The sequence below is a fragment of the Martes martes genome, assembly GCF_963455335.1.
Source record: "Martes martes genome assembly, chromosome: 2".
Classification (NCBI taxonomy): domain Eukaryota; kingdom Metazoa; phylum Chordata; class Mammalia; order Carnivora; family Mustelidae; genus Martes; species Martes martes.
In genome coordinates, this window is record NC_137889.1 from 140,011,426 (window position 1) to 140,037,579 (window position 26,154).

At 58.8% G+C, this 26,154-nt stretch overlaps 1 protein-coding gene across 1 annotated transcript; it reads right to left on the reverse strand.

The window, feature by feature from the left end:
* Positions 1-5,647: 5,647 nt before the first annotated feature.
* LOC308338334 (DNA polymerase nu-like) lies at positions 5,648-26,154 on the reverse strand (the record flags this gene model as incomplete). The annotated part of the gene is made up of 9 exons (XM_080796345.1): positions 5,648-5,997; positions 7,915-7,982; positions 11,814-11,892; positions 14,348-14,458; positions 18,844-18,975; positions 19,229-19,315; positions 24,947-25,029; positions 25,404-25,540; positions 26,080-26,154. The coding sequence occupies 9 exons, from the start codon at positions 26,152-26,154 to the stop codon at positions 5,813-5,815; spliced, it is 957 nt and encodes a 318-aa protein (XP_080652471.1). The 3' UTR covers positions 5,648-5,812.

Genomic DNA, 26,154 nt, shown 5'->3' on the forward strand with positions numbered 1-26,154 from the left:
TCTGCTTTGACACCGAGTCACGTTTCTTTCCTTTTGGTCCCTGCCCCTCCCCCACCCGGGCTTCACTGATGGCATCATCATCCAGGTGTGGTCCCCGCTGCCACCTGTGGCCCAGCCTGGTTAGGGTCCTTCAGGAGAGCAGGGTGGGGACGCAGTGGTGCGGTCGCCTCCCCCCAGGCCCAGCTGGATGATGGTGGCCTTTCCCAGACCTCCCTGAGGACCGCTCTGCCTCACGGCTCATGGGCTCTGCCCTGTGAATCTTCCTAAGCCAGGCCGCTGCCCACACCACTGAGCCCACACCACTGAGCCCACAGCTTCTCCCAGCCTGAAACCAACCTATTTTTTAATAAGTTATTTAGACAGAATAGCACTCTGCATGACTTTAATTCTTGGGACAAAATGGTAGTTGATACCTTAACACACATGCGCACACACACACACACCTGTGTGGTCTAGAATATGCACTATTTCTGGCCCAGTTTGGTGGGGGCGGGTGGCCGGGTGGGTAGAGGGTTTCAGATTTTGAAATCTGGAGCGAGACCCTGACTTAGCATTCTTTCCCTCAATGAGCATTTCTGGTCTGTGAGGAGGCTTTGGGCTGCCCCCGTCCAGCCTCGACTTGTGGGACAGAGATCAGCAGTGGCGGCAATTTCCCTGCTGACCCTGGGAGGAGTGAGTGCTGTCCACCTTGGCCGGAGGGGGGCAGGCGTGGCAGCCTGGCCGTGCTCCTGGCCTCTCCTTTAGGGGTGGGAGGTGGCGGTCAGGTGTGGGGTGGCATGGGTGGGTGGAGGAACGGGGTTGTTGGCAGTGGCCATGTGTCCAGCTTGTGAGCCTGGACCAGGCCGTGGTGGCAGGAGGGCTGTTGGTGCCCACTGAGGCCCCTCTATTTCGGGAGCTGGGAGAGGGAGAGTGGCAGGCACAGTGGGCCATGCAGCTGGGTCCCACGTGGGGGACACAGGGGACATTCTCAGGCGCTTCGGGAACAAGCAAATGCGTGAAGCGAGCCCAGTGTCCCGAGGGGCCTTTCTTGCTGTCTGCAAACAAGATATTCGTAGAACATTGTACAGACCCCGCTCTCCCCTGTACATTTCTCCCTGGTGGCGTCCGGACCCTGCTTGGGGACGGGGGTTTTGTAGACTGTACAGAAATCGGCACCCTATTTTCTTGCAGCTCTCAGATTTTGTTAATCTGGATTATACAGACAGACGTAAAGTGTTTTAGCAAAATGGAAAACAAACAGTTGTGCCTTTTTCCTCTTTCTGTTTAGTTTGGTTTTGGCTTGGGGTGGCCTTGGCTGGCGTGGGGCGTGTTGGGGGCTGCGGCTGGTCTCAGGCCTGGCGGGGCAGGTAGGACAGGTGGGCTCCACGTGGGCCCAGCCTGGTGGGCAGTGTCTTGTCAGTGGGAGCCTGGGGGTGCCGTGGCTTCCGTTGATCCTGTGCCTTTGGAGCCTGGGGTCCCTGGTGTGGGGACATGGGTGGGGGCCGGAGCTGCCAGCATCTGGGTGACATTGACCAAAGCACGTGGCCCTAGTTGCTCCTGGGCAGACATGTGGCCCTCCCCTGCCCTGCTGGTGTCTGTCTGTTCGTGTAGGATCTATGGGCTGTGGGAGGGGGGCTGGAGTGTCTTTCCCAGTCTGGTGGCCCAGGGTGGCCTGTGGCACTGGCTGGGTGCACCCTGTGCTTGGGACAGGGCCTTTGCCTGGCCAATGTACGGCTTGGCAGCCCCCCAGATCACCAGAGGAGCAGATCCCACATCCTTTCCTGGGGCCAGAGGCTGGGCACACTCGTGGGGGACGTCTTTCCTTGGCTGGCCACTTCCCTCCAGCCTGGGAGCTAACTCCTCCACAAACGTGCACCGAGATGTGAATTTTATACATTTGTAGAAATTCTGATGTTACTACTTCTACCTCTGTGAAGCACCTGCCTGGGTTTCCACTCAGTGGTATGTCTGGGCAGCTCTCTGCACTGGCAGGCCCTGGGCACCCCCACCTCCCCCCCCCACTGGCTTCCTAGGCCTCCCCCAGTGGCTCCTGCTGAGGCCTCGGGAAAGCAGGCCCCCAGGCATGGCCCCTTGCTCAGGAGACAAGGCTCCTAGGACTTTTGGAAGCCTCTGTTTTTGGATGGGAATGCGGGAGGTGGAGTGTTCCAGAATGTTTTTGTTGGATGAGCCTGGAACACAAGCCCAGTGGGCAGCTCGGGGCAGTGGGATGCAGGGCAGCTGAGAGCTCTAGCCTCTCGGGATGGCCCAGCATCACCAGTGTTCCTGGGGCAGCACCCACTGCCCAGGGAAGGGGTCTGAGGAGAGCTGGGGTTGTCTGCGGGTGCCGAGGTTGTTCCCCTCTCCCCCGTACCCGTGTCCAGCCTGGCCTCCCATTGCTCCCCTTGGGTGAATGGGGCAGAGAGATGGGCCAGCCTGTCTCAAGGAAGGAGCGGGTGGCCCTACAGCTGGGCTGAGGACACGAGGTCCTCGGGCAGCCCCCATTCTGGCCTGGGTGTCCTTCCTCAGATAAGACCTTTCCAGGGGACAGGCTGGGGGCTGCTCTTCACATGGCTTCCTTGGGAATCTGGCAAATGCTCGGAAGGCTCTCGGGCCACAGCGAGTCATGCTGGCAGTGTGAGTGCCTACCCCTGCCCGCCCCTGCCCCCCTGGCTCGCTCCTGACTGCCCCTGCCCACCCTGCCCTGTCCCTGCCTGCCCTTGCCCCCCTTGCCTGCCCCTGCCCGCCCCTGTCACCCTGGCCTGCCCCTGCCTGCCCTGGCCTGCCCCTGCCTGCCCTAGCCTGCCCCTGCCTGCCCTGGCCTGCCCCTGCCCGCCCCTGCCCACCCTGGCCTGCCCCTGCCTGCCCTATGTGGCTTTGAGCCTGGGCCCCTCACTGGGCTGGGACCAGGTCGGGGGCTAAGCAGCAGAGCCACCCCCCTGTCTGTGTCCAGGGAATGGCTGACAGTGGTCCCCGAGCCTTGGGAGCCTGGCCCCCCTCCCCAGCAGGTGGGCAACATGGACCCTGTGTCCATTTGAAGCTGCTTTCATGACTCTGTTTTGGCCACAGCCGGTGTTCCTGTGCTGGTGGGCCTTTGGCTGAGGCCTTCTGGGGCTTGTGTTCTGGGCTGGGTGTGGGGCAGATCCTGGAATGTTTGCTCTTTGGTGCCGCGGGTGGGGCAGCCCAGGGCCTGGGGTGGGGGAGGAGGGACCCCGACCTGCCATTGTTGGATGTATTTTTTTTTAACAGCAATAATTAGCCATTTTGAAGAAGGGGTGTGTCTGTGTGTATGTGCCTGTGTGTGCCTGTGTGTGTACCATGCACGTGTGGACACACGTGTATGTGTGCAGTGTGTGCGTGTGCACACACATGCCTGTGTGGACATGCACGTGTGTGCACATGAGTGTAAGTGCGTGGTGACAGGGAGGGGACCTCCTGCTGCTGCATGCGTGGGCCGGCGCTAAGCCCCATGAACGGCAGGGTCCCGGCTGGGTGCTGTGCTTCCTTCTCCCAGGCCTGCCCCAGGGCCCAGGGGACCTTGAATGTAGTGCCCCCCCACCCCCCCGTGGAGGGCGCTGGATGGGTCTGTGGGAAGTGGGGGGCCCGGGATGAGCCTTTGCCTGGAGCTCTGGGTGTGTAGGGGGGCTGGCGGGGGGTGCACACTCAGGCAGACCAGCCGAGATCAGACATGATGACGTGGTATCCCCTGGGTCAGGCTGTTGGACCACAGCTGCTGCCAACGCTGTGTCTTTGGGTGAGCAGAGCGCAGATCGGGTCGTGGTGGCGGGGTACACTTCCTGTGGCTTACTGTCCATGAGCCCATGATTGCGGCAACTGTCCTGAGACCCCTGGGTATGCCAGAACCCTCGAGGGGGGCAGAGGAGACAGGCCACGGGGCCAGGGCGGGGTGGGGGGTCTCCGGCTTCCTGTGGGTGTGTGAGCAGTGGGCGGGGGGGTTGCTGTGAGCCCAGCTGCCTACTCGGCCCCCAGTGCTGCTGTTTTTCAATAAAACCAGAGTTGACGGAATTGGACTCCTGTGAGTTCTTGAAGTGCCCCCACCTGCCACTTGGCCAGGAAGGGCTGCTTTTCTGGAGATGCTGGACTCCTCCCCTGGGGGTGGGTGTGGGTGCTGGGGTGCCCTCTGGAGCTGAGGCTACTGGCCCTGTGCTGGCCACCTTGGCTGGGCTCCGCCTGCCCACTTGGCACCTCCATGGAGCAACTCAGGTCTGAGGGGCCCAGGTGATGGCGGCAGGCCCACCTCCCTCCTGAGGTCTGTGAGGGAGGATGACATGGGGGGTGGTGCTGGGGACAGTGAGGTGCTGTCCAGCCCCAGACAGCTCCCCACAGGGGCCTTTCCATTGTGGGAGGAGCAGCCTCGGCTCAGCCCGTCCCCAGGGTCAGCCTTCTGCTGCAGGGAGGGCTTTGGGCAGGCCCTAGGATCACTGAAAGCAACGTCTGCGGCCTTGCAGCCTGTGGGGCTGGCTTCTGCAGACAGCTCACTCTGACCCTCGATACTGGGGGCATGAGCCGTGTTTGGACATCGGCCTGGGGCCAGTGTGCAGCCCAGCAGTGGCTGTGTCTCTGAGCTGACCGCGTGAAGACAGGCCCCCTGTAGGCAAGGCCAATCACACGTACATAGGTACAGGGACATGCAACACACGCCCACGGCTGGCATGGAGGGTTCCAGCTCTCCAGATTCTAGAACGTTCCATCACACAGTGGCCAGGCCTGGCCATACAGATGCTCATGCATCCCATGAAGACAGTGACAATACCTTGAGGCCATGAGAAAAGTAGGGCTGGGCAAAGTAAGCAGAGAAGTGGGCTCCGCACAGGAGGCTGAAGCCCAGCCACCGACTACCTGAGCAGCTCTGGTGCCTACTAGAGGGGGTGCCTCGCACATGTACCCCAGCCCAACAGGTGCTGTGCGGGCCCTCAGAACCCAGACAGGGAGGCATGCGGGAGAGGAGACCCTGGGGTGCCTGGATGACCTGGAGGCTGGACCCACAGAGGACCTTTGTAGGGTTGTGCGGGAGAGGCAACTGAGCAGAGGTGCGGGAATGGCTGGGCACCGAATACCCAAGTGGGCTTGTACAATGATGTAAACTTTCTGTCCCTCCGTGTCCCCACTGTGCAAGGGGGGCCACCGTGAGGCTGTTGGGTGCATGGTCTGGGAGAGCCACTTTGAGAGGAGAGTCGGGGAGCTGGCTGGCTCCCAGGGACTGGTCTGGCCAACAGGAGGTTCGTGGGGAGGCTGGGGCCACCCAAGAGCTCTCACTCCAGAGGCCTGGACGGCCTGCCCCGGCTGAGAGCACAGAACCCATGCCCGCCCCTCTGTGCTTGTTTTCTGCACCTTGGTGGCCGTCAGCGCACTCTGGGTGCCTGGAGCGGGCCAGTGGCTCCCCTCCGTGGCTGCAGGGAGCTCTGGCCAGCAGGTAGGGCCTCCAGGCTGCTGGCAGCTCCTGGGGCACCGGCTAAGTGCTGAGCAGCTGTGGACCTGGTGGAACGCAGCCTGGGCTCTGTGGGAGAAGGGCCGGGAGCCCCTGCCGTGGGTCAGGCAGGCCGCTCCTGTCTCAGCCGCTCAGCTCTGGGCCAAGCAGAGTGGATCAGGGGTGTGGGCATGGCATCTCCCATCCACCGGAATAATTCATTTGTACAGAGACTCGGCGCCTGCTTTGAAAAGGCTTTTACTCTAGAGGACAGCCCAGGGGGTGGATGTGGCCCTCTCCACCACCGCTCTCACTGGGAGCCCATGCAAAGCGCCCAGTGCTGACCTTGGGGAAGGCCACACAATGGGCTGATGGAAACCAGTTCTCTCCTCCCACTGTTGCCTGGGGCTACAGACAAAATGAAGGCGAAAAATGCACGCACAGGGTAGGTGCTGACAAGGGGACTGGCGGTGGCAGCGTGGTTGCTTGGAGACTCAGCAGGACGTGGGCTGGGCCGAGGGCCCGGGGCCCTCCTGCAGCCGCACCAGGTGGCCCCATGACTGGCCAGCACTCAGGCTCACCTTCAGCGGCACCTGCAGGGGGCGGCGGTGGCAGTCAGTTCCAGGCCCAGGCTCGCCCTTCCCCCAGGTGGGCAGGGGTCCCCAGCGCCAGGCAGCCACTTAGCCCGAAGACGTGATTCGACACAGCCACACACTCACAGGGACAGACAGACAAGCACCCCCAGACCCTAATACCCCAACTGTGGCTGAGCTGCCCAGCTGACCTGCCCAGGCCTCTACCAGGGAGCAGGCCTGCAGGTGCCTTATGGGAGAGATGCCAAACAGGGTCTGGGGGAGCCCTCCCAGGAACCCTAACCCTGAGTGGGAACTTGCCAAGGCCCTGGACTATGGTGCAACAGCTCCCTCTCGACAGGGAGGAAGGACGGGGGCTGCCCATTGCTGCCTGTTGCTGTGGTCCCCTGCTGGCAGCCCCTCTGTTCCCTGCAGGACTGAAGGGGGGCGGTTGGGCCTCCGGGAACCACAAGGCAGTGGAGGAGGGCAGCAGTCTGGAGGCTCGGGGGCTGCCTGTGCCCTGCATCCTGTCTCTTGGTCCCCTGGGAGCTGGACTCAACTCTTCTGTCTGGTAGGCACTGGCCTCGAGTGGCCAGTTGGAGGGAGCCTGCAGAGCTGCGTGGGACCTGCCTGCTTCCCCGCCCCTTCCCCCTCACCTGCAGCTGCAAGGCCGGCAAGTCCTGCAGGGCCTCCATGGTCCCCCTGACTAGAGCTGGAACAGAGGGAAGAGGGGGAGAGGAGCAGCCCCAAGCCCTCTGGACAGAGATGGGGCTGTCATGGGAATGCCGAGGTCCCAGCCCTGTCCTGGCCCCCAGGCTCCACAGTTATTCCCTGAGTTCACATAGCCAGCCACGCCAGTGGGTCCGGCAGCCCTGGCATCACCTGTGGCTGGTGCCACTGGCCACACGCCCAGCACAGGCCTGATGGCACCTCAGCTACCCCAGCTGTGGTTGCTGAGCAACTCCCCCCCAGCCCTAGGCTCAGCCAGTGGGGTCCTGGGCAGTGGGGGGTGCTGGGGGCTTTGGGGCTGGGAGGAGGAGGGAACGTTGGGCCACCCTGGCTGGCACAGCGCAGGCAGGAGGACCCATGCTCCCACCAAATGTCCATGAACTTGCATGTGATGGTAAAGCCTGGAAGTGCAGCTGTGTGGTGCTGGTGGGCTGGGCTGGCCCTGTGGCCTCAGTTGCCCTCCAGCCCTGAGACAGGGAGCAGCCCAGGTAAGGGAGGGGTCTGCTGGCTCAGTGTTTCTCTGAGTTTGCTCAGAACACTTTGTCTCTTTGATCAACAAATATTTCATTCCATCCTACTAAGTTATCTGCAATTTTTGATACAAAGATTGTGACAGAAAGACCCCCTGAAGGAGTGGTTCTCCCCTCCCTGGCTGTGGGCTTAATGGGCCAGCTCCCTGGGGACCCGTCTCTGGGTGCCTGGAGTGGGCCAGTGGCTACTGAGGGCTGTGCACCCAAGCTCCATGACCTTGTTTCCTTCTCTGTGCTGTGTAGATGGTTGTTAGGGGATTGGGCAGGAGGTTGGGTCAGAGGGTTGCTGGGTCCCTGGGAGGGAAGCATGCCCCCTACCCCCAGCCTGGGCCACGCTGGGGAGCTGCAGGGGTGTCCAGGTGCTTCCTAAGGATGGAGGCGGGACCCTGGCCCCCTCCCCCAACTGGGGAAATACCAGCTATGTAGGGAACCACCCCACTGAGGGAGGTGGTCCCCACGGTAGGATGGAGTCCGCAGTCTGGGACCAAAGGCCACAAGGCCAGCAAGTCCAGAAGGGGAGTCCACATTATCTAGGAGCCCTGATGCTGAGGCAGGCCCCACAGGGAGGACTGGGGCGTGGCCAGGGTGGGGCAGTTTCGCTCAGCACGGGGCAGGGAGGGGCAGCCGGAGTGGCCTTAGCTTTCTGAGAAGTGGAAGGTGCTGTGTGTGGCCGGCTCACCTGCAAACTCAGGAACCTGTGGCTCTTCCACCTCAAACAGCAGCTCGTCGTGAAGCTGGGCGACCAGCCTGCAAGACATGTGAGGGCAGGGAACACCCTGAGCTGTGGCCTCACGTGGCCACTACGGAAGCCTGTGACACAGGGTGCTCCAGACCATGTGACCGGGTGGGGCGTGGGACACCCAGCAGGACTGGATGCAAACGTCTCTCCATAGAGTGGAGGCCAGTGGCCCTCAGCACATCCTTGCTCAGGGGCCTTGGGAGTGCTTTGGGTCAAGTGCCAGGGGCCAGCAGGGGCGCACGTTCTGGGGAAGGTGGGGTCTGGGCTGGCATAGGTGCTCTGGGAGGATGATGCCTGCAGGGGGCTGTGGCCTAGGACAGAGGAAGGTGGCTTGCCCTGTGCACTCAGGGAGGGGAGGTGTGGTGCAGATGACCCACGGAAGGATGGGAATGTCGGGGGGCGGTGCTGTGTACTCTGCCCTTTGTGTGACTTGCTGAGCCCAGGACTGGGCCTTTGAGGTCAGAGGCCACGTCCGAACCTTGTCACTTTGCAGGCGTGGTGTGGGAGGAATGAGGTGGCAGACAGAGACACTAGGAAAGCTGGGCTGGAGAGGTGCGCAGAGGCCCCCCAGGATGGTGATACCCCTGGACTGCAAGCCCACCTGGAAGAGGGAGCCTCTCTTCCTACCGCGGGGTAGAAGTGAGCGCTGCCCGCAGGTCCAGGGGCCCACAGAGCTTCCTCCCATCCATCTGTCTGTCTCTGCCTGCAGGGAGAGGATTTGCCCAACCTCCAGGCTGTCCTCTAGAAGCCAGAACGGGTTTGGGGCACTGTGGTGGGACCTCTGCTCCCGCGGAATCTTCGTGTTCAAGCGGCAGAAACTCTCAGGTTTAGCAGCAGCACAGTTCACACTTCTTGAAGTGATGCCGTGAGTACTGAGCCGCCAGTGTGGCAGCGACCTAAGAATAGGCCTGAGTCGTTAGTCACTTACACACCGCTCCCACAGCTGCCAGCGACATTCCTGGACTTCCAGCTGGAAACTGGGGCACAAAGATGCAGAGACACCCGTGTGGGGTAGCTGAGCGCGTGGGTCAGACCCACTGTTTCCGAGCAGTGGCTGCCCGCTGTCCCGCTGTCCTCTTGATGCTCCCGTGAACGAGGGCTGCAGCAGAGCCTGGCCTCCCCGGACGATACCCTGGCCCTGTCAACTCCCTGTCACCACCCGCAGCCTTCCTGCTTGGCCCCTCCCAGCGTCAGGAGCAGCTCCATGGCCGCCCGGCCAGCTCACAGAGCCCAGGCTCATCCAGGCTGCTCCCCACTGCATGGCTGAGTCTCTTGCCTCCCCTGGACCCCCGACACCCTCTCTGCTCCTTCCTGAGGCCCGGAGATGGTGTTGTGCCCCACGGCGGTGAGCCACGCCTGGCCAGGTGACCGAAGGTCAGAGGGCACCCCTGGTGGCCAGCCGATGGCCCTGTCTTCCACATTTTACCGACAGTCCCTATACCTGAGGGCAAGGGAGCAGGGGAGGGTCTTGAGGAGGTGGCCTCCATCCCGAGGTCCAGAGCGGGAGAACCAGGTGGCTCTCCTGGGCCTCTCGGTGGCAGGGGCACAGCAGGAGCAGAAGGGGCAGCTCTGTGGATCAGGCGGGGAGGCCCAGCGCTGGTCCAGCTCTGCACAGTCTTGGACATGGGTAGGCTCTGGGCCTCGGTTTCCCCTTGTCTATACTCAGCGTCTCTGAAGCTTCTTTCTGGCTCTGATGTGTTCTGAATCTTAGGCCTTTTCATAGAGGCCCCATGTCCTGAGAGGCCGAGACAGGATCCCTCAGAGCTGACGGCTCTGCCAACAACTGGCAGCGGGAAGTTCGGAGGGCTTCTTGCTCTGGGCCTAAGTTTGCAGGCCCTAGGGGCCTGGGGGCAACTGGAGGAGGCTCTCTGGGCACTTGCTCCGCTCTGCACAACCACGAGCCTCTGGTGATGCATCTTGTGTCCTCACACGTGGCTCGAGGTGGCTTATTCTAACCTCGACCCAAAACTTCTCCTGTTGCTCTGGGAAGAACAGAGCAGAGTGGGAAAGGCCCCAGATTCCACACTGAACCGCTTCATGTTCTAACACATCCTGCCTGCTATGGGAAGCTTTTCCCAGAGACAGTGAAGCCTGAGAGGGGGCAGCGGGGTGCCAAACCCGGAGCAAGAACCATTTGTGCTGAGCTCTGGACTCCTCGAAGAAGATCCCAAGTCCTCATGGACCATCTTCCTTTATCAATTCCACAAAACGCCCAAACGGATCAGATATCTCTGGACTATGATGTCACAGAGGCAGAACAACTGTGCAGCCTTTGGTTCCGGCCGAGGTGGTGAGCTACACAGGCCGCTTCAGCCCCCTCTGAAATGGACCCTGTGGAAAGCACACCAGGGAGCCTGAGGGGCAGGGGATTGGAGGCCCAGCACTCAACTGGCGTGTGGAGGGCAGGGGGAGCAGATGGACATGGAGCAGGAGAAACCAAGAGGAAAGATTTCCCATTCTGCTTTCACCCACCCCCCGCCCTACCCAGTGGCGGCAGAAACCAGAGACGTAGCCCAGACCCTTGTACAGGGCCAGGTAACTGAGAGCAACAGATCTGACCCCCGCCCGCCCTCGCTCCTCCCCAGGCCCAGGCTGGCGGCCACGGAGGCCCCCTCCCGAGGGCGGTTGGTGGGTGGGAGGTGGTGTCTGGGACAGGGGTTGCAGAGGGAGCTGTTGGGCGGCTCTGTGGGGCTTGGGGACAGTCCTGTCCCCAGTCCTTCACTAGGACGCCACCCACAGTCTCTGCTGGGGCCTTTGCCCACTGCAAATTATGCACAGAATTGCTGGAATTGCCAAAAGAACCCAGGTTCAAATATCAAAATGAACAATACGAAACCCGTGAAATAGGAGAAGCCTTTTTAAGGAAAGATGAAGGACCTCAGATAAGGATGGAAATCACACCTTGAGAAGTAGAACAGTATCAAAGCCAAGATGGAACTCAGATGGAGAGGGTCCCGCTGTGCAGGTGACCCCCCCACCCTCGGTCACAAGCTGGAGACGCGGCTGCCCAGCCCTGTCACCTGGGCTCATCTGCAGGAACAGGCCCGCTCTGGCCCGGAGCCCACCCCTAGCATGGCAAACACAAGTGCATGGGGCCCAAGCAGGGGTCGGGCCTTCTGGCTCTGACACACTAACTTCTCTGGGGGACTTCCAGAGGAGTGGCCAAGAAGGAGTCCCGGGGTTCTGGAGCAGAACCCGCCCCCTGCCATCTGCACTGGTGCCAGGACCTCGGGCGGCTGTGAAGCTGGGCCAGCAGAGCTGGACAGGGGCTCCTTGTCACCCAGCCTCCTGGATGCTCGGCCACGGAGGCAGAGACAGAAACTGGATAGAGCTGTAGCCCGGAGGCAGCCGTGGCTCTGTGGGTAGGGCTGGGTCTCCAGCACACTGGGTGGTGGCAGCCACAGGCCCCGGGGGCGGAGTGGAGTGTGTGGCCGAGTGGAGGGCAGTGTGGAGTGTCTATGTCCTGACCTTGGGCTGGGCCCGCACGGGCTCACACATACCTGGGGAGACGCATTTCCACACCAGCTGAACCTGACGAGACCTCTTCATGCCTGGAGGCGGGTGGCCCCTCGCTACTGCAGCGGCCCTGAGCTGGCCCCTGGGCACTTTGCTCAGCCCAAGCTGGGAGGCAGGCACTGCCCTGAGAGTGCTGAGAGGAACCCGGGCTTGGGGGGCCCCTCTGCTTGGGGTTCATGGGAAGTGGAAGGCGTTGCTTTCCTCCTGGGAGGTGCATGCACGTGGCCCAGCCACAGTGTCGACCCACAGAACCACTGGCCTCCCACCCGAGCCCTTCTAAGGGTTAGGGGTCAGGCTGGGTAAGCGGCCACTCACTCACTGACCTGGCCGTCAGGGTAGGGGAAGCAGCCACGGCAGTGAAGACACGGATCATGGCCATCTTACAGAGGTCTGCAGCTGAGCCTGTGGGGACAAGGGGCTCTGTTTCACGAACGATGTGAGGTCCAGGGCCCTGCAGCAGGGTCTCAGCCAGCACGCTCTGCCGAGCGGGGCTGTCTTCATTCTCTAAGCTGTGGAATGCAGGACCCCATGCCCCACAGGTGAAAACAGCCCAGATCTACCATCCCACAGTTCCTGCTGAGCAAGAACCCAGTCCATGGGCCTGGGTCCTCTGCTCGGGGCCTCACAGCCAAAGATCAGTGTGCGATCTGACCGTGACCTCACTTGGAAGTTCATTGAGGGAAGACCCACTCCCAAGTGACCCTAGGTCATTAGCAAAGTTCATTTCGTGCCGTGCATGAGCAAGGTTCCTGTGTTGCGGCTGGCTGCCAGCTGTGAGCCACGCGTTCGGCTGCTGGAGGCTGCCCTCCGGTCCTTGCCATGGGCCCTCAGCCAACCAGCAGTTGGCTTCTTCACGGCCACCTGAAGGGCTCCTGCTGCGGTGAGTCCCTGACTTTCACCCCTACAGTCTTTCAGGGGCCTGCCTGATGAGGTCAGGCCTGCTGTGGATGCAAACCCCCTTTCCCCTGTGGCTTGACCTAAGCATGGGGATGATATCATATTCATAGGTTCTGCAGAATCTAGAATCCTGCCCACTACACCAGCAAATAGACCTACCAGCCATGTGGCTGCTGGACTTCATTGTGCTTGGCTCTCCAGTGGATCGCTTGGGGCTATGATAGCGCTCCTGGGTTTGGGGAGGGTAAATCACAGGTCAAAGCTGTGTTGGGCACTCTGCAAGGTGCTGGCCGGTGTAGGGGACACGCCTATTCCAGTGCCAGACACACAGCAGGTGTCTCAGGCATGGGAAACATGAAGTCAGATTTCACTGTGGTTTGAAATTGCTTTAGCTCTTCATGGTTCCCAAGGTTCCCGAAGGGGTAAAGGTTGTTAGTCCGTGGACTGCCTTCCTCCACTGTACGGCTAAGCCTCCGGAATATGGACGTCCCTTTCCTGAGAGTGTGGCAGGAATGCTGGACATGGAAGTGACCTCTGAGGTTGGCCTGCTGCTGGTGAGGGGTCTCAGGTGGGGTGGGGGGCTGCCCTGGGGTGGATTGTCAGGGAAAGGACACGGGGCTGGGGAAACAAGGATAGGGGAGGCAGGAAGGGTGTGTGGGGAAGGGGAGGTGGACGTTTCACGGCTGGTCATGTTGGCTGATGGGTCAGAGGCAGAACTTTCTCACGGCACTGGCCACCGCTTGCTCCTGGCACCTAGTTCAACTCACACAGATTTCTGTTACGTGGATGGACGGCAGAGACACGCATGTGCAGGGAGGCCATATCCACGGTAGCTGGATGTCCTGGCCAGCCTCTCAAACAAAGGCATCTCCTGTGCAGGACTTTCTGGAAGGGATCTAACACAGCTTTGGCATCACTGAGCACATGTCTCACTCACATCCAGTGGACAGACATGCAGCCGTGGCCTAATAGCCTCCTACGTGAAAACATGCCATCTCAGGATGTGAGGGCTGTCACCGTCCTCAGCTCCTGTCTGGCCAGTCACATGGGGCCACAGGACTTCTGGAAGATTCTATACTGAGCCCAGACCGATCCTAGCAATTGTCCTGCCAGCTGCCACTGGGCCTCCTGCTGTCCACACAATGCATGTGGGGCTGAGTCTGAACTCAGGGCCACCGTGTCCCCTCTCTGCAGGACTCACGGGGACAGGATCTCCACCCTGCCTCCAGTCCAAGCTGCCTGCTCCCCGTCCGCTGGGGGCCCTGGCTGCTTTCCTGTGGCAGAACCCCCCCTGGGGGCAGGTGGTGATGTCCTGCCTCAGGTCTCATGTCTGGGCCCTGGGGGTCTCGGGTCCCCATCTGTGACCCATGGGTCACCAACAGGATGACACCTGACTCCCAAGCTGCCTAGGGCCTCCATTGGACAGCTTGTGGCCCGTGGTGTGTGGAGCCTGTGATTATCGCTCTCCCTCTCCACCTTTATGCAGAGATGTGAGCTACTGGGGGCTGTGGCTAGAGATGACAGAGGAGTCTTCATGACTGGGGCAGACCGTGTGCCCTTGGGCCTCCCAGCTGCCTGCCACCGAGGACCTCGGGACCTAGGAAGGCCTGCTGGGTCTGGAGGCCTTGCTGTAAGGTCTTACCCCTGCCAGGCATGACAGGCACGACCGAAAGCCCCAGGCAAAGAGTGCAGGGACTGAGCTCCAGATCTTGCCCTTGTCCTGGCCAGAGAAACTCCAAAAGCCTAAGGTCCCTCTTTAGAGGTTGGGATGGTGTTGCCTGCCGGAAAAGCCGCCAAGTCCTGAGCGCCCATTGAGTGCCAAGCGTTATTTTGCTTGGGCCTCCCCCATGACGGCCAGGGAGCACAGGAACAGGGACTGGCACCCCAATAATCTGGGGGTGTCACTCAGCCCTGTGGTGGCTGAGAAACCACGGCAGGTGGCCCGAGGGGCTCTGCATACCTTGCACCGTGAAGTTCACGGCCTGCCTCTCAGCTTGCGCCCGCAGCTGATGGTCTTGTGCGTGGACCCTCGGCAGCAGTCTCCTTCTGCCCATGATGGATGCCACGTAGCCTGGGTCATGTGAGGGAGAAGAGGACACGAGGCAGAGATAAACAGGCTGTGTGGCGCCCTGGTGCTCACCTAGCCTCTGTAGGCATGGCCTCCCCTACCCGGGGTCCAGGGCCCCGGCAGGACCCCTCCTCACTGCAGCGCTGAGCCCGAGTGTGGTGGGGAGCTCTGCTCACTGGCTGCCTGGTTGTCCTGGGGTGAGTGGGTTCGTGGTGGGAAGCAGAGAAGCCTCGTGGAGGCTCTCCCTCCTGACTTCCGGCTGCAGCCACAGCTGACAGAGGTCAGGGGAGGGCAGTTTGTAAAGGCTATGAAAGGCCACTTGCGGGGCTCGGGTGCAGAAGTCCTTCTGGACCAGGCAGCAGCTGGGATGGGGAGAAAGCATTCGTCTACTTTCTACTCAAGGAGGGAGTGGCCCTTTCCCACGAGGGCAGACCCAAGTTTTGTGGGGCCTGAAGCGTCATAATTTTGCAGTCCTCTTTTTTTTCTTTCTCTTTTGTGGACCCCAACACGGGGCTCTGTCTCAGGACCCTGAGGTCACCACCCGAGATGCTTGACCGCCTGCCCGAGGTCCTCCTGAAGAAGACAGACACAAACACGCCATGCTGGGTGAGTATGTTCCTGACCGTGAGGACCTGTGTTCTCTGAGGTGCTCGTGAGACTGAATCGCACTCAGGATCTCACATGTCTGAGGACGGGAAGACTTTCCCATGCACGTCACAATTACAGAAATGACAGCGTACGGGGCATCCACAGCGTGCCAGGCGGTAACATCAAGTCTCCTAAGCAGGATGGGCAGTGAGGACAGGGAGAGCACTTGCCTCCGCCTGAATTACTCAGTCTGCCTCTTCGCAAGGTTCGTGGTTCTGGGCTGGAGGCTGCGTGCTGTGTGTCTTTGCTGCCGAGCATTGGCTTTGCTGCCTCCCTTTCAACAGTGTTTGGTGGTCCTGTCACTAGCAGGTCATCTGCTGCCTCTGAGGCCTGTGTTTAAGCTTTGTTGGGGCAGGTTTGGAGGAGCCTTTAACCGGGGCCAGTTCAGACCCATGACTAGGGTGGGTCTCTTTTTGGCTCTCTCCTGCCCGACGCGGATGTCCCATGAGGACTGTCCACTCCGAAGGTCAGAACGCACACAGCTAGCGCTGTATGGACTCTGAAACGATCCAGCCTACTGCTTCCAGAAATTACTCTGCTTCATCGTGTAGGGTTCCCCACTCGGTGTGTGTGTCCTGGTGCTCAAAACCAGAGGTGTTCCTCTCCAGACTGGTGCAGTGCCTTTTCCGCTGGGCTCCCTGCGCTCTGGTTCTGTGCGTCTCCCATCCTGATCCTATCCCCTTCACTTAGTGAGACACCATCATCTGCTTGGGCTCCCTTCCTGCATGTGCTCGGGCTGCTCAGAGGCTCTAAGGGAAAGAGGAGGGCACAGCCCATGATCCAGTGTCTGAAACAACTGTCCCGTGCATTTGTCCAGCTTTCTAGTTGTTTATTGTGGGAGGAAAGTCTGAGCTCAATGTGGCCCGAAGTTGAAGTCCCTGCCTCCACACACTCCAAATCCTGCTTCTGCTTCACCCAGAACTCGCAGGGCTGGGCTCATCGGTCCCGGCCACACTGCGAGGTGACCCCCAGCCCTCACTTCATGTCACTGTGCTTAGGAAGTGGGCCAGAGGATGGAAGGAATGCTCTTCGAAGCCATTCCTGGGCCAGCACAGCCAGTGTCCCTCAGTCACACAGGGATGGAGGGAGAGACCGCAGAAATCTTTGCCCTGAAATCCTAATTAAATGGGTCACCGACCTAGCTTCCACTCAGCTGGACTCCCAGACCAGCTGCTGTCCCGGCCTGGGTGGAAGAGCCAGCCTCTCCATCTAGTTTTCATCAACTGCACAAAGGAGCAGACCACACGAACACCTGGCAGGGCCTCTCCCCAAGGCCTTGGAAGGGACCCGGGCCTCCTGCTCACAGTAGCCTGGTCCATCTGCTCCAGACCCAGCAGGGCGGGCGTGCCTACGTGGAGAGCTCCACGCCTGGGGGCCCGGGCCCGCCTCGAGTCTGTGGTCCGTGTTGCCTCTTCGGTGTCTCTTGCCCGCGCTCTCCATCCAGTCCTCTTCAGATGTTGGCCGGAGGCCCCATGCCTTCAGACGGTTCCCGAGGCTCCAGCTCACACTTTGGCCTCCCCTGCCAATCTTTCTCCCACGCTCGTGAACTGATTTATGCAAATCAAATCCCAGGTTCTTCCTGAGGCCGGTGGTGTGCCCCCCAGGGTCTGGGCCTGCTGGCCTTCTCTCTGGCCTCTGGGCTGCCCTGGCCCGCCTGTGCACCCCTGCGCTGCTTCAGGCCCTTCTGGCCAGGCCTGTGGTGGCTCAGACTTCATCCCAGCGAGGCTGGGGTGCACGGTGCTCTCCAGGGGCCTCCTCCACCACTCCCTGCACTGGGACTGTGCTGGCTCCTATTGCCCCTACAATCCCCTCTTCTGGCTCCTCTCACCCCTACAATCCTGTCTGCTGGCTCCTCTCACCCCTACAATCCCATCTGCTGGCTCCTCTCACCCCTAGGATGCCTTCTTTCTGACACTGTCTGCATGTCATGTACTTGCTTACTCGTGGGTTATCGTGGCTCTTGAGCTGTGGTCCAGAGACAGTGAGGAGCTCGTATGCTGTCTGGCCCTTGACCCCTGTATGTCGGAGATTTTAATGATCATTTGAGGATTTCTTCACAGTGTTTACCCAGAAGTGTAGCAGCTGTGTTGAAGAGCACACAGCCCCACACTCGGCCCTTCAGGAACTGAGGGTGAGGGAGGGAGGCAGAGGCACGCAGGGGAGCGTGCTGGCTCCAGATGGTGCTGCCTGTGGTGGGTCCCAGCCCGCTGCCACCTGGTAGCTGTGTGAGCTTCAGAAGCCACTTACCTTAACCTCTTGGTGATTCACTTTCTCCGTCTGTAAACTGGGCAAGGAGACCGCCCACGTAAGAACTGCGGTGAGGATTCCACGAGTTTCTTTATGGAGAGCCACGGAAAGCCTGCTGCACCTTCACTGTCCTCTGCCCACAGCTATTCTAACTCCACACTCTACCCCTCTTCTAACGTTTCTGAGCAGGTTAGGGTGCAGGTGGTCCTAGGCAGAGGCTTGAGCCCTGGGTCCAGGGAGCCTGAGGTCTGTTCAACGCCGGCTGGGGGTGGGAGCAGGTTGCTGGCTTTCTGTGCCCTGCACCAAGGCTGCAGGGAGCTGGGCGCTGCACGAAGTCAGGGCCCATGGGGGCCCTGCCTTGGGGCTGGTGCCTGGATGCGCGGTCAGAAGGCGCCTGGGGAAGGGCCGCTGGGGGCTTCAGAGAAGAAGGTGGCTAATGGGGGGCACCTGGGTGGCTCAGTGGGTTAAAGCCTCTGTCTTCGGCTCAGGTCATGATCCCAGGATCCTGGGATCGGCCCCGCATCGGGCTCTCTGCTCGGCGGGGAGCCTGCTTCCTCCTCTCTCTCTGCCTGCCTCTCTGCCTACTTGTGATCTCTGTCTGTCAAATGAATAAATAAAATCTTAAAAAAAAAAAAAAAAGAAGGTGGCCAATGGGCCTGGCAGAGCCGGGACAGCCCAGACCCTGAGGGACCCCAGGGGAGCCCGAGGGAGTGCACCACACTTAGGAAGGCTGGCCCCACTGGGCTGCCACCTCTCCTTCCTTAGTAGCACGACGGCCCCTCTCTACCTGGTGTTACCTGCCTCCCTGCGGCATGCTTCATGAATTCCTGCTCCTGCCAACTCTCCCTGCTTCATTTCACTGTGCTGCTCTTTTCCAAATGTCTAGGGTTGAATACAACCCATTTCTGTTCACAAATTTCTTTTTCTGCTTTTTAAAATATGCTTTTAAACTATTCTTGCACTTCTAAGTGAAGGCTCAGCAGGGCCATGCCCCAGTTTTCATGGGAGATCCTCTCATTGTCATTTATTTCTGAGATGTTTGTAATGTTCTCGGGACGTCTTCCAACTCTAAATCATGAAGGAGTGTGATCTGTTCCCAAGCAGGCCGAAGGCCGGCCATACATTTCGATCTGAGCTACCTGTGGTCACTCAGCATGTGCTAGTTGATGTTCTTTGAAATTTGTGACCAAATTGTGGTGAAATTTTGTAAATATACCATGTGCTTTTCATAAGAACATATGTTCTTCACTTCTAGGTGCAGGCCTGTATCTCTAGCTGCTCATCGATCATTTTCTGACACAAGATTCCCTCAAGCAAATCCTGGCTCTAGACCCTTCTCACACTGAAGCCTAGGGTCCCATTTTCTGCTCACCCTGTCCCCGCCCATCGGCCTGCCACCCTCCATGGAAGCAGGGCCAGTAGACCAGGGGCGGCCGTAGGTCAGCAGGGAGGGGAAGAGGGGCCTGCAAATGCTTTGGCTGTGTCTGGCTCACCTGTCTGGCGACACTGGGCAATGGTTGTTTGGACAAAGTCCTTGATTTTCTTGTACTTCTGCAAAAAAGTCTCCAAGAACAGGGCAGCCTCTTGCACAGTAACTCCAAGGCAAGCAGCAAGCCGCTCCTTCCCTGTGTGGACAGAAATGCTCAAGATCAGGTGCCAGCTCACACCTGCGGGGACCAGCAGCCAAGCTGCTAGGCAGCAGCCATCACACGCAGAAGTGAGCCTGCAGAAGGGCCCTTGGAAGACACTGTGAGTTTGGGGCCCACTGGCCCCACTTGTCTCTTCTAATCAGTCAGGATGGTGTTGGCTCTGGCTTTCTGGCTGAGGGCTCAGTGCCCTTCGCCTAGACCAATAACAGTTAGACATCTATTCACTCACCAATATTGGCCGAGTGGCTGGCAGGCAGGTGGGTAAAAACACGAGTAATGTCTCTCAGCCTGTCCAGAGGGAGAGCTGACTCCAGAACTGGGCAACACCAGAGAAAGGCCCAGAGGAAAAGAGGAAGGGAAAGTTTCATTGTCAAATTTTGAGAAAATGGACTGGAGCTCGCATCCTTGAAATCTTCATTTTGAGACCAACGCTTCTGGTCCAGACCAGCATTTGTTTCCTGGAGGATGCAGGTGTTCTTGTGAGGTTTTTTAGAGGAGGATCTCTGGTCAGGACAGCACCCCGAGTCCCAGCCCAGCCTGCAGGGAGCAGATGCTGAGGCCACACAGACCTGGGTCTGAGTCCAGCTCTGTCACCCACGGGTGGCTCCGTGTGGCCTTGGGGAAGTTACGAGACCTGTGATCAATCCTGTTTCTTCACCTATGACTCAAGAACACTAGTCCTTACCTCACAGGTTGTTAATGGGACACCTATGAAGGGACTGACTGAGCTCAGATCCAATCTTCTCTTTAGCCTGAGCTGGCCCATGCTTCCAGGGGTCTGGACAAAAACTGTTCCCATCTTGAGAGAGTGAAGGGGCAGATGTTTGCTTCCACTGCTTGGCTAGGGAGAGTGGGAAAGGCTGTGCTCCCCAGAGTCTCTCCTGGCAAAGAGAGCTCTTGGAGCCCTCTGTCCTTGTTCTCGCCAAGCTTGCCAAATTATCTCATGTCATTCGGACAGAAACAAAAAAATTCCAATTTCTCTATTAGGGCTTAATTAAAGACCATGTGATAGCTTCATGAATACAGACCACTGAAATGATCCGTCTTTAAGTCTTTGTTTCTAGGACATTCCAATCCCTGCCCCTCTGCTACATCACTCTAGTGGAAACCTCCATTGCCTTAAAAAGGAATCATATGGTGGTTAGACCCCTCTGGCCCATCTGGCTCAGTGGAACCCTGAATCTTCTCAGCTAAGTCCTTTCTCAAGTCTAATCTACTGGTAAGCCGAATCAGTGTTTTATTTTCAACATTGTAGCTCTCAGTTTTAGAATTTCCGTTTGGTTCTTTCTATGTTTTGAGATTTCCTTTTATTTTCATTCTTAGGGGCATGTTTTCCTTTATCTCCTTTGGCATAGTTGTAATAATGTCTTTAAAATCCTTGTCTGCTCATTTCAATATCTGGGTCATCTCAGGATTTGCTTCTATCATGGCCTTTTCTTTTGAGTGTGGGTCAAATTATCCTATTTCTTCCTATGTGTAGTAATTTTGGATTAAATCCTAGATATTGTGAATGAAATATTGTGGACACTCTGGATTCTTTTATTTATTTATTTTTTCAGGAGTATTGATTTTTTTTTTTAAAGGAGGGAGTTAATGTGGCTAAAGTCAAATTTTGAACTCTGCCCCTCTGCAGTGGGAAGCAGCTAAAATCTCAGAACAGTCCCTTTAGGCTTAGCTGGGCTAAGTCTGAAGCCTGCCCAGGGGTCAGCCAAAGGTTTGGGCAGAATTCATACCCAGAATCTGGTGTTCTTTGGCTCCTTTGCTCTCTTTTTTTCTGGAATTTCTCCCTCACTTTCCAGATTCTCTGGTTGCTTCAAACTCTGTCTTCTGTTTCCTCAGGGAAGTGAGACTATGCATTTCTGTTGGAGGGTTAGCTACCCAGCACACTGACCGAGGCCTGTCTTTGGTGAGGAGCTATAAAAAGGGGAACTCAGCCTGAACCATTCCTCCTGAAAGTCACTTTTCAGTACCTTTCTGGAGTTTTTTATTATATATTTTCCATAATTTATAGTTAATACCTGTGGGAGAGGAGTCTGCTGGGGTCTACTTGGCCATTACACATGTCATACTCCTCCTTCTCAGTACGTATGGCCCAGAAAGGATTCCTTTGCTGTATTAGGTAGAGATGTTGGGAGATCAGAAGGGCAGCAATTGGCTGAGGCCCTGTACTTGAAAAAGCCTGTTTACCAGAGGAACAAATAATGCAGCAACTGCTAAAGAAAAAGACAGAGCCTGGGAAAGAGATGGAGGACCCGACTGGTTCTCTGATCCCTGTTCCCGCGCCCTCCCCGTGGGTCTGTCACACTCAGAGACCCCCAGGCAGGATGACCATTGATGCCATGCGGGCTTGTGTTCCATGCTTCACAGAGACTGCTCCCTTTCACACAACTGTCCTCTGTGCTTTGGTTCACATGTTGGGGTTTTTGAGTTGTAATCGCAGGCAGGCTTGTCCCCCTGAAAGCAAGCGCCCCCTGGGGGTAGCAGCAGCATTCCTCAGTTCTGAAATCCTAGATGGACTCACCATGGGCCTTGCCCCACAGACGGCTGATTACACCTTACACCAGGGGCTGCTGTGTTGCACCGCTAGCTTCAGGAAGACGATCCCCACTCCCTTTTCTACAAGTGTTCTTTTGTCCCTCGCATGATTGCTAATAGTTTCTCCCTCTTGTCTGCAGCTTTGGGGCCTCATGAGCTCAGGGCACACCGTGGCCTCCCGGGGGCCGGCTGGTCTGACCAGAGCAGACCCAACTAACTCTCTGTGTCCTTCCGAACTGGCAGCCTGGCCCGCCTCTCCCGGCCATCCTTGGCACTGGTGATTCTAGGGCACGTGCACTAGTCACTCAGTGCCATCCTCCTGGGCCCACTTGCACATCTCTGGTGACAAACGTCAGCCTCTGGGAGCAGGGGGTGCCTGCTGATTGAATGTGATTGGACGTGGAGGCAAACTTAAACGCTGAACACCTTGAGGAGAATCAAGGGGTAAGCGGACTCCAGCAGGAGGAGCTCAGAGCAAGACTGGAGGAGTCAGGAGGGGCCTCCTGGAGGCTGTGCATCTGGATGGGCTCAGAGGGGTCGTGAGCAGGACAGGGCTAGTGTGCACTGTTAGCTGGCAGGTGGCTGAGAGAGGGGCAGTGAGCCAGCGTGTCCCTCTTTGCGCAAGATCCCTAGGGAACTGTGGCTCTGTGGTCACCACCATTCTGGAATGGATGGCCCTCCTGGCAGAGTCTGGGGGAGTTGTGGGGACCAGGCTGTCCTGCCCGTGGGCTGCAGTGGGGCTGCCCAGATGTGAAGTCCCTCTGGAGTGCCTTCTCTGCTTGCGTCACAGTCTTGCTTCTCCTCGGCTCTCACTGTGGTCCTCATGCCAATCATGCCGACCCAGCCAGTGCCCCCAGCGTTGGGAGCAGCAGCTTCCAGACCCCCCATGAAAACACATCATTGCAACCACGAAAGCCAGCTGGTGGGAAGCGTCTGGGCTGCGTTTCCAAAGGGCTCCCAGCAGACCAGGAGACCCAATGGGTTCGCCTGTGGGGAGGACAACCCAGCCCTGTGCAGACAGCAGCAGAGGCACGGCAGTCTCCTCTTGAGCGGGCCGGTGACAGCGGGAATAGCAGAAACGGAGGCTCAGGGTGGGAACACTGTCACCATCCGAGCTAAAAGCAGCCAAATTACTCTTTTCACCAACATCACGGCTAATGACTCACTGCTTATTTACCAAGTGGAGCTCTTTCCTCTCCAGCAAAAAATAGAGTGCATGGTCCAGAAGGTGACAAACTGGTGTTGGGTGCATCCTGCCGTCGGTGTGAAGCTGCGCTGAGGGCCCTGTGTGCTCCTGCTCCCGTGAACGCCCAGCCAAGGTGGAGCACCCCCCATGCCACCCCCTCCCTTCCCCGCATATGGATGCCCGTCACCTGGTGCCCAGTCTGGGTGCGGGTGTGGTGGCTGAGGCCAAAGATGAGAGCCGGCTGGTGCCAGGCACCAGTGCAAGGAGCCAGCTCCTCCCCGACTGGGAGGTGACTGGGGCACGGTGGTGGAAGGCCCTGCAGAAGGTCACCAACCCCAGAGGGACAGACTTAGGACTCCAGCCCGGGCTGCCTGCCTGGAAGTGGAGGCAACATTCCACCCGCAGAGCCTGGATCAAGGACTTGAGGCACCGGGATCTAATATAACTGGGTGGCAGGCTGCCCTCCCCCGCCCCCCACCCCTGACCAGTGATCCAGAAGGTTCTGGAGCACCGCAGAGGGAGGCCGAGCCGAGGAGCCAGAAGAGCCAAGGAGCCAGAATGAGCGAGTCTGAGTCACCCTGCTCTCACCCACTGAGTTCAAGTCTTTCAATTTCTTAGCCTGTTTCCCAAAAACTGTACACAGAATGTATGCACAAGTAGGGTCAAAAGACTATGCAGTTCATGGGTTTGTGCAGTATTTATGGTGTGCCTGCTATGTGCCTGGCAATGGGCAGAGCCAGAAGAGCTCCTGCTTCACAGGGCTCCTTGGGCTGGGAGAATGCGCAGTGCTCTGGGAGAAGAAGGGTGCTTCATGGAGGAGGAGGGTGAGACAGGTGCTGCTTGGGGTCGGGGACCCAAGCTTGGAAAGAGGTGTGCGGCAGAAAGACTCTTGAGTGGCCTCCATGGTCCTGCCTCCTGGTCTTCATGCCCTCAAGTGACCCTCCCCTGGGGGGTGGGCAGACCTGCATCTGAGTGGCGGCACAGTGACGGTCGCACGGACTTGGGACCACTAGGAAGCATGCAGCACTGTGGGGCCGGCTCTGGAGAACCCGGGCAGTGGCTCTGCCTACACTGGGGGCCCCTCGCGGCAAGGCCTGAGGGCTGCTAACGTGCTTCCTGGTGGAGCTGCCCGTGAGACCATGGCCCCTGATACCCACCGATGCCAGGTGACCATGAGTGTGTTACCCGGAAATGGATCACTGATACAGCAGTAATGGACGGCCGAGAAGGGGACAGCAGAGCCAAAAGGAAGGCGTGAGCGTGAGCTCTGTGGACGGGGGTCCAGCAGAGGAAGCGGTGTGCAGGGCCTGGGCTGGGAGCCAGGCTGGGTGGCGGGAGGCATGTTCCAGACCCGTTGTACACAAGTTGCTCATGCCCTGGCACCACGGTCACATTGCCGAAGTACAAGTGGGTCTGACAGATAATCGACAACATGTCTGCCCTGATGTTCTTGCACTGGAAGCTGATCCCCTTTTGCTGGCTTTCCTTAAATGAACAAAGGGTATCCGTGGCAGGGAGATGAATTCTGCTCTTGGTGACTTTGCAAGAGCCTTGTTGCCCAGACAGGACTGATCCAAAGAAGGTGGTTGGCACAGGCCAGCCAACAGCCAGATGGACCCTTCCTTCAGGAGGGCTGGCTGGCCCACAGCCCCTTTTCATCCTCTCCCTTGTTGTCCTGAGGGGACGTGATATCCCACTGGTTCAGCATGATGTAGAGGGAGGAAAGAGTTTAAACAGAATTTACGAAGCCATGGTCAGGAGGTTGGAGGGAGAGGGAGGGACGGTGGGAGGGAGCTGAAGGCCAGCTCTGCCTCAGGTCCTGGGTGGTGGGGTGGAGGTCAGGGTCAGGATGAGGTAGCATCTCACAGCCCAGAAATGGCCCCCCAGCACAGCCGTATCAGATAGGGGTGGGGCTACACCCTCTGGCTTCGGCCTTGTCCTGTGTCCCTCCCAGCTGGGCAACCATGGTCTCCATTCACTTCTGTGCCTCTGTTCTCTCAGCCAGCAGGACACTCAGGGAGCTGATGGCTGTCAGTGGTCTGACTGGTTTCTAGTGCATCCCAGATGTACTCAGGCTTTTGTAAAAGACACTCAGAAACTCACAAAAGTGAGTTCCGGGGGCCAAGGACGATCTCTCTAAGGCACGGACACTTTTAAACACAGACATGGGATAAGAGCCAGCTCCATCTGGCCTACAGGTGACACCGAGACCGGCCCGCAGCCTACCTGCTCCATAGACCGCTGAGTACACCACCTTCTTGGTCTGCTCTCTGTCTGCGTGCGTCACTCGCTCTGGGGGAATGTCCTTCCTGCGTGGAAACATGGCGTGTGGTCAGGCCCATCAGTGTCATGTCTGCAGAGGGGGCCATGGAGTCCAAGCTGCATACCACCCACCAGCTCTTTCTCTGCAGGCCCTTAACCATTTCAAACCTGTCCATGGGGAGGGGGGACCAACACCTGCGCCTCTGCTCACGGGTTCTCCGCAGAGGCTGACGTGGAGGCCTAGTGGGTGCAAGCTGGCCACACTCCCATGTGTCGCACACCAAAAACAAAAAGTGCTTTCACCAAAGGAGTACAACTCAACCTGAGGAAAGCCCGCTCCCAGTGCTGGGGCGCCTGGGCCCAGGAGCCCTGAGGACGCCGCTGTGGGCCAAGAAGGCTAAAGGGGTAGCCTCAGCCTTGCCTTGCAGAGATGGAGGGGCAGGTGGGCGAGCCCGCCCTGAGGCTGCTGCTCTCAGCTCCTGAAGGCGCAGTCTGCAGAGGGTAGAGCCAGATGTGGAAGCCCCCCGAGGGCTGCTGGGTGCCCGGAGCTTCTCCTTTCTGCCGACCACACGCATGCAGCCGTGTGGCTCAGGGGCATAGGGATTGCTGACTGAGTGGGCACTTCAGATCCAGGAGGGAAACAGAAAAGGAAAAGGGAACCTGTCCCAATCTTTGTGGGTCACTCAGCTCTGGGCTGTGAGCAGCGCTGCCAGAGCCTCCACTTCTGGCAGGCACTGGGCCTAGACACCAGCCCAAAGCGAGCCTGGGGTCTTCTTGGGCCTTCTCCCTGTGTGCGAGCTGCCCTGGGCGTGTGTGCTGCTCTCTCAACCTCCTGCTGGACACAGGAGGCTTCAAGGGGCCAGGGAGTTGTTTTTATTGTTTTTTTTTAAAGATTTATTTATTTACTCTGGAGGGAGGGGGAGAGAGAGAGAGTGTGTGTGCACAAGTGGGATGGGCAGAGGAAGAGGGAGACACGATCTCCAGCAGACTCCCCATTGAGTGTGGAGCCTGATGCGGGGCTCGATCCCACGACCCATAAATCACGACCTGAGCTGAAATCAAGAGTCAGACGCTCCACCGACAGGGCCGCCCGGCACCTGGTCCCCCAGAAGCTTTCCCCAGCTGTTCCCCTGCAAGCTTTCCGCGCCCGGGGAATCTGCCTTGCCTGTCAT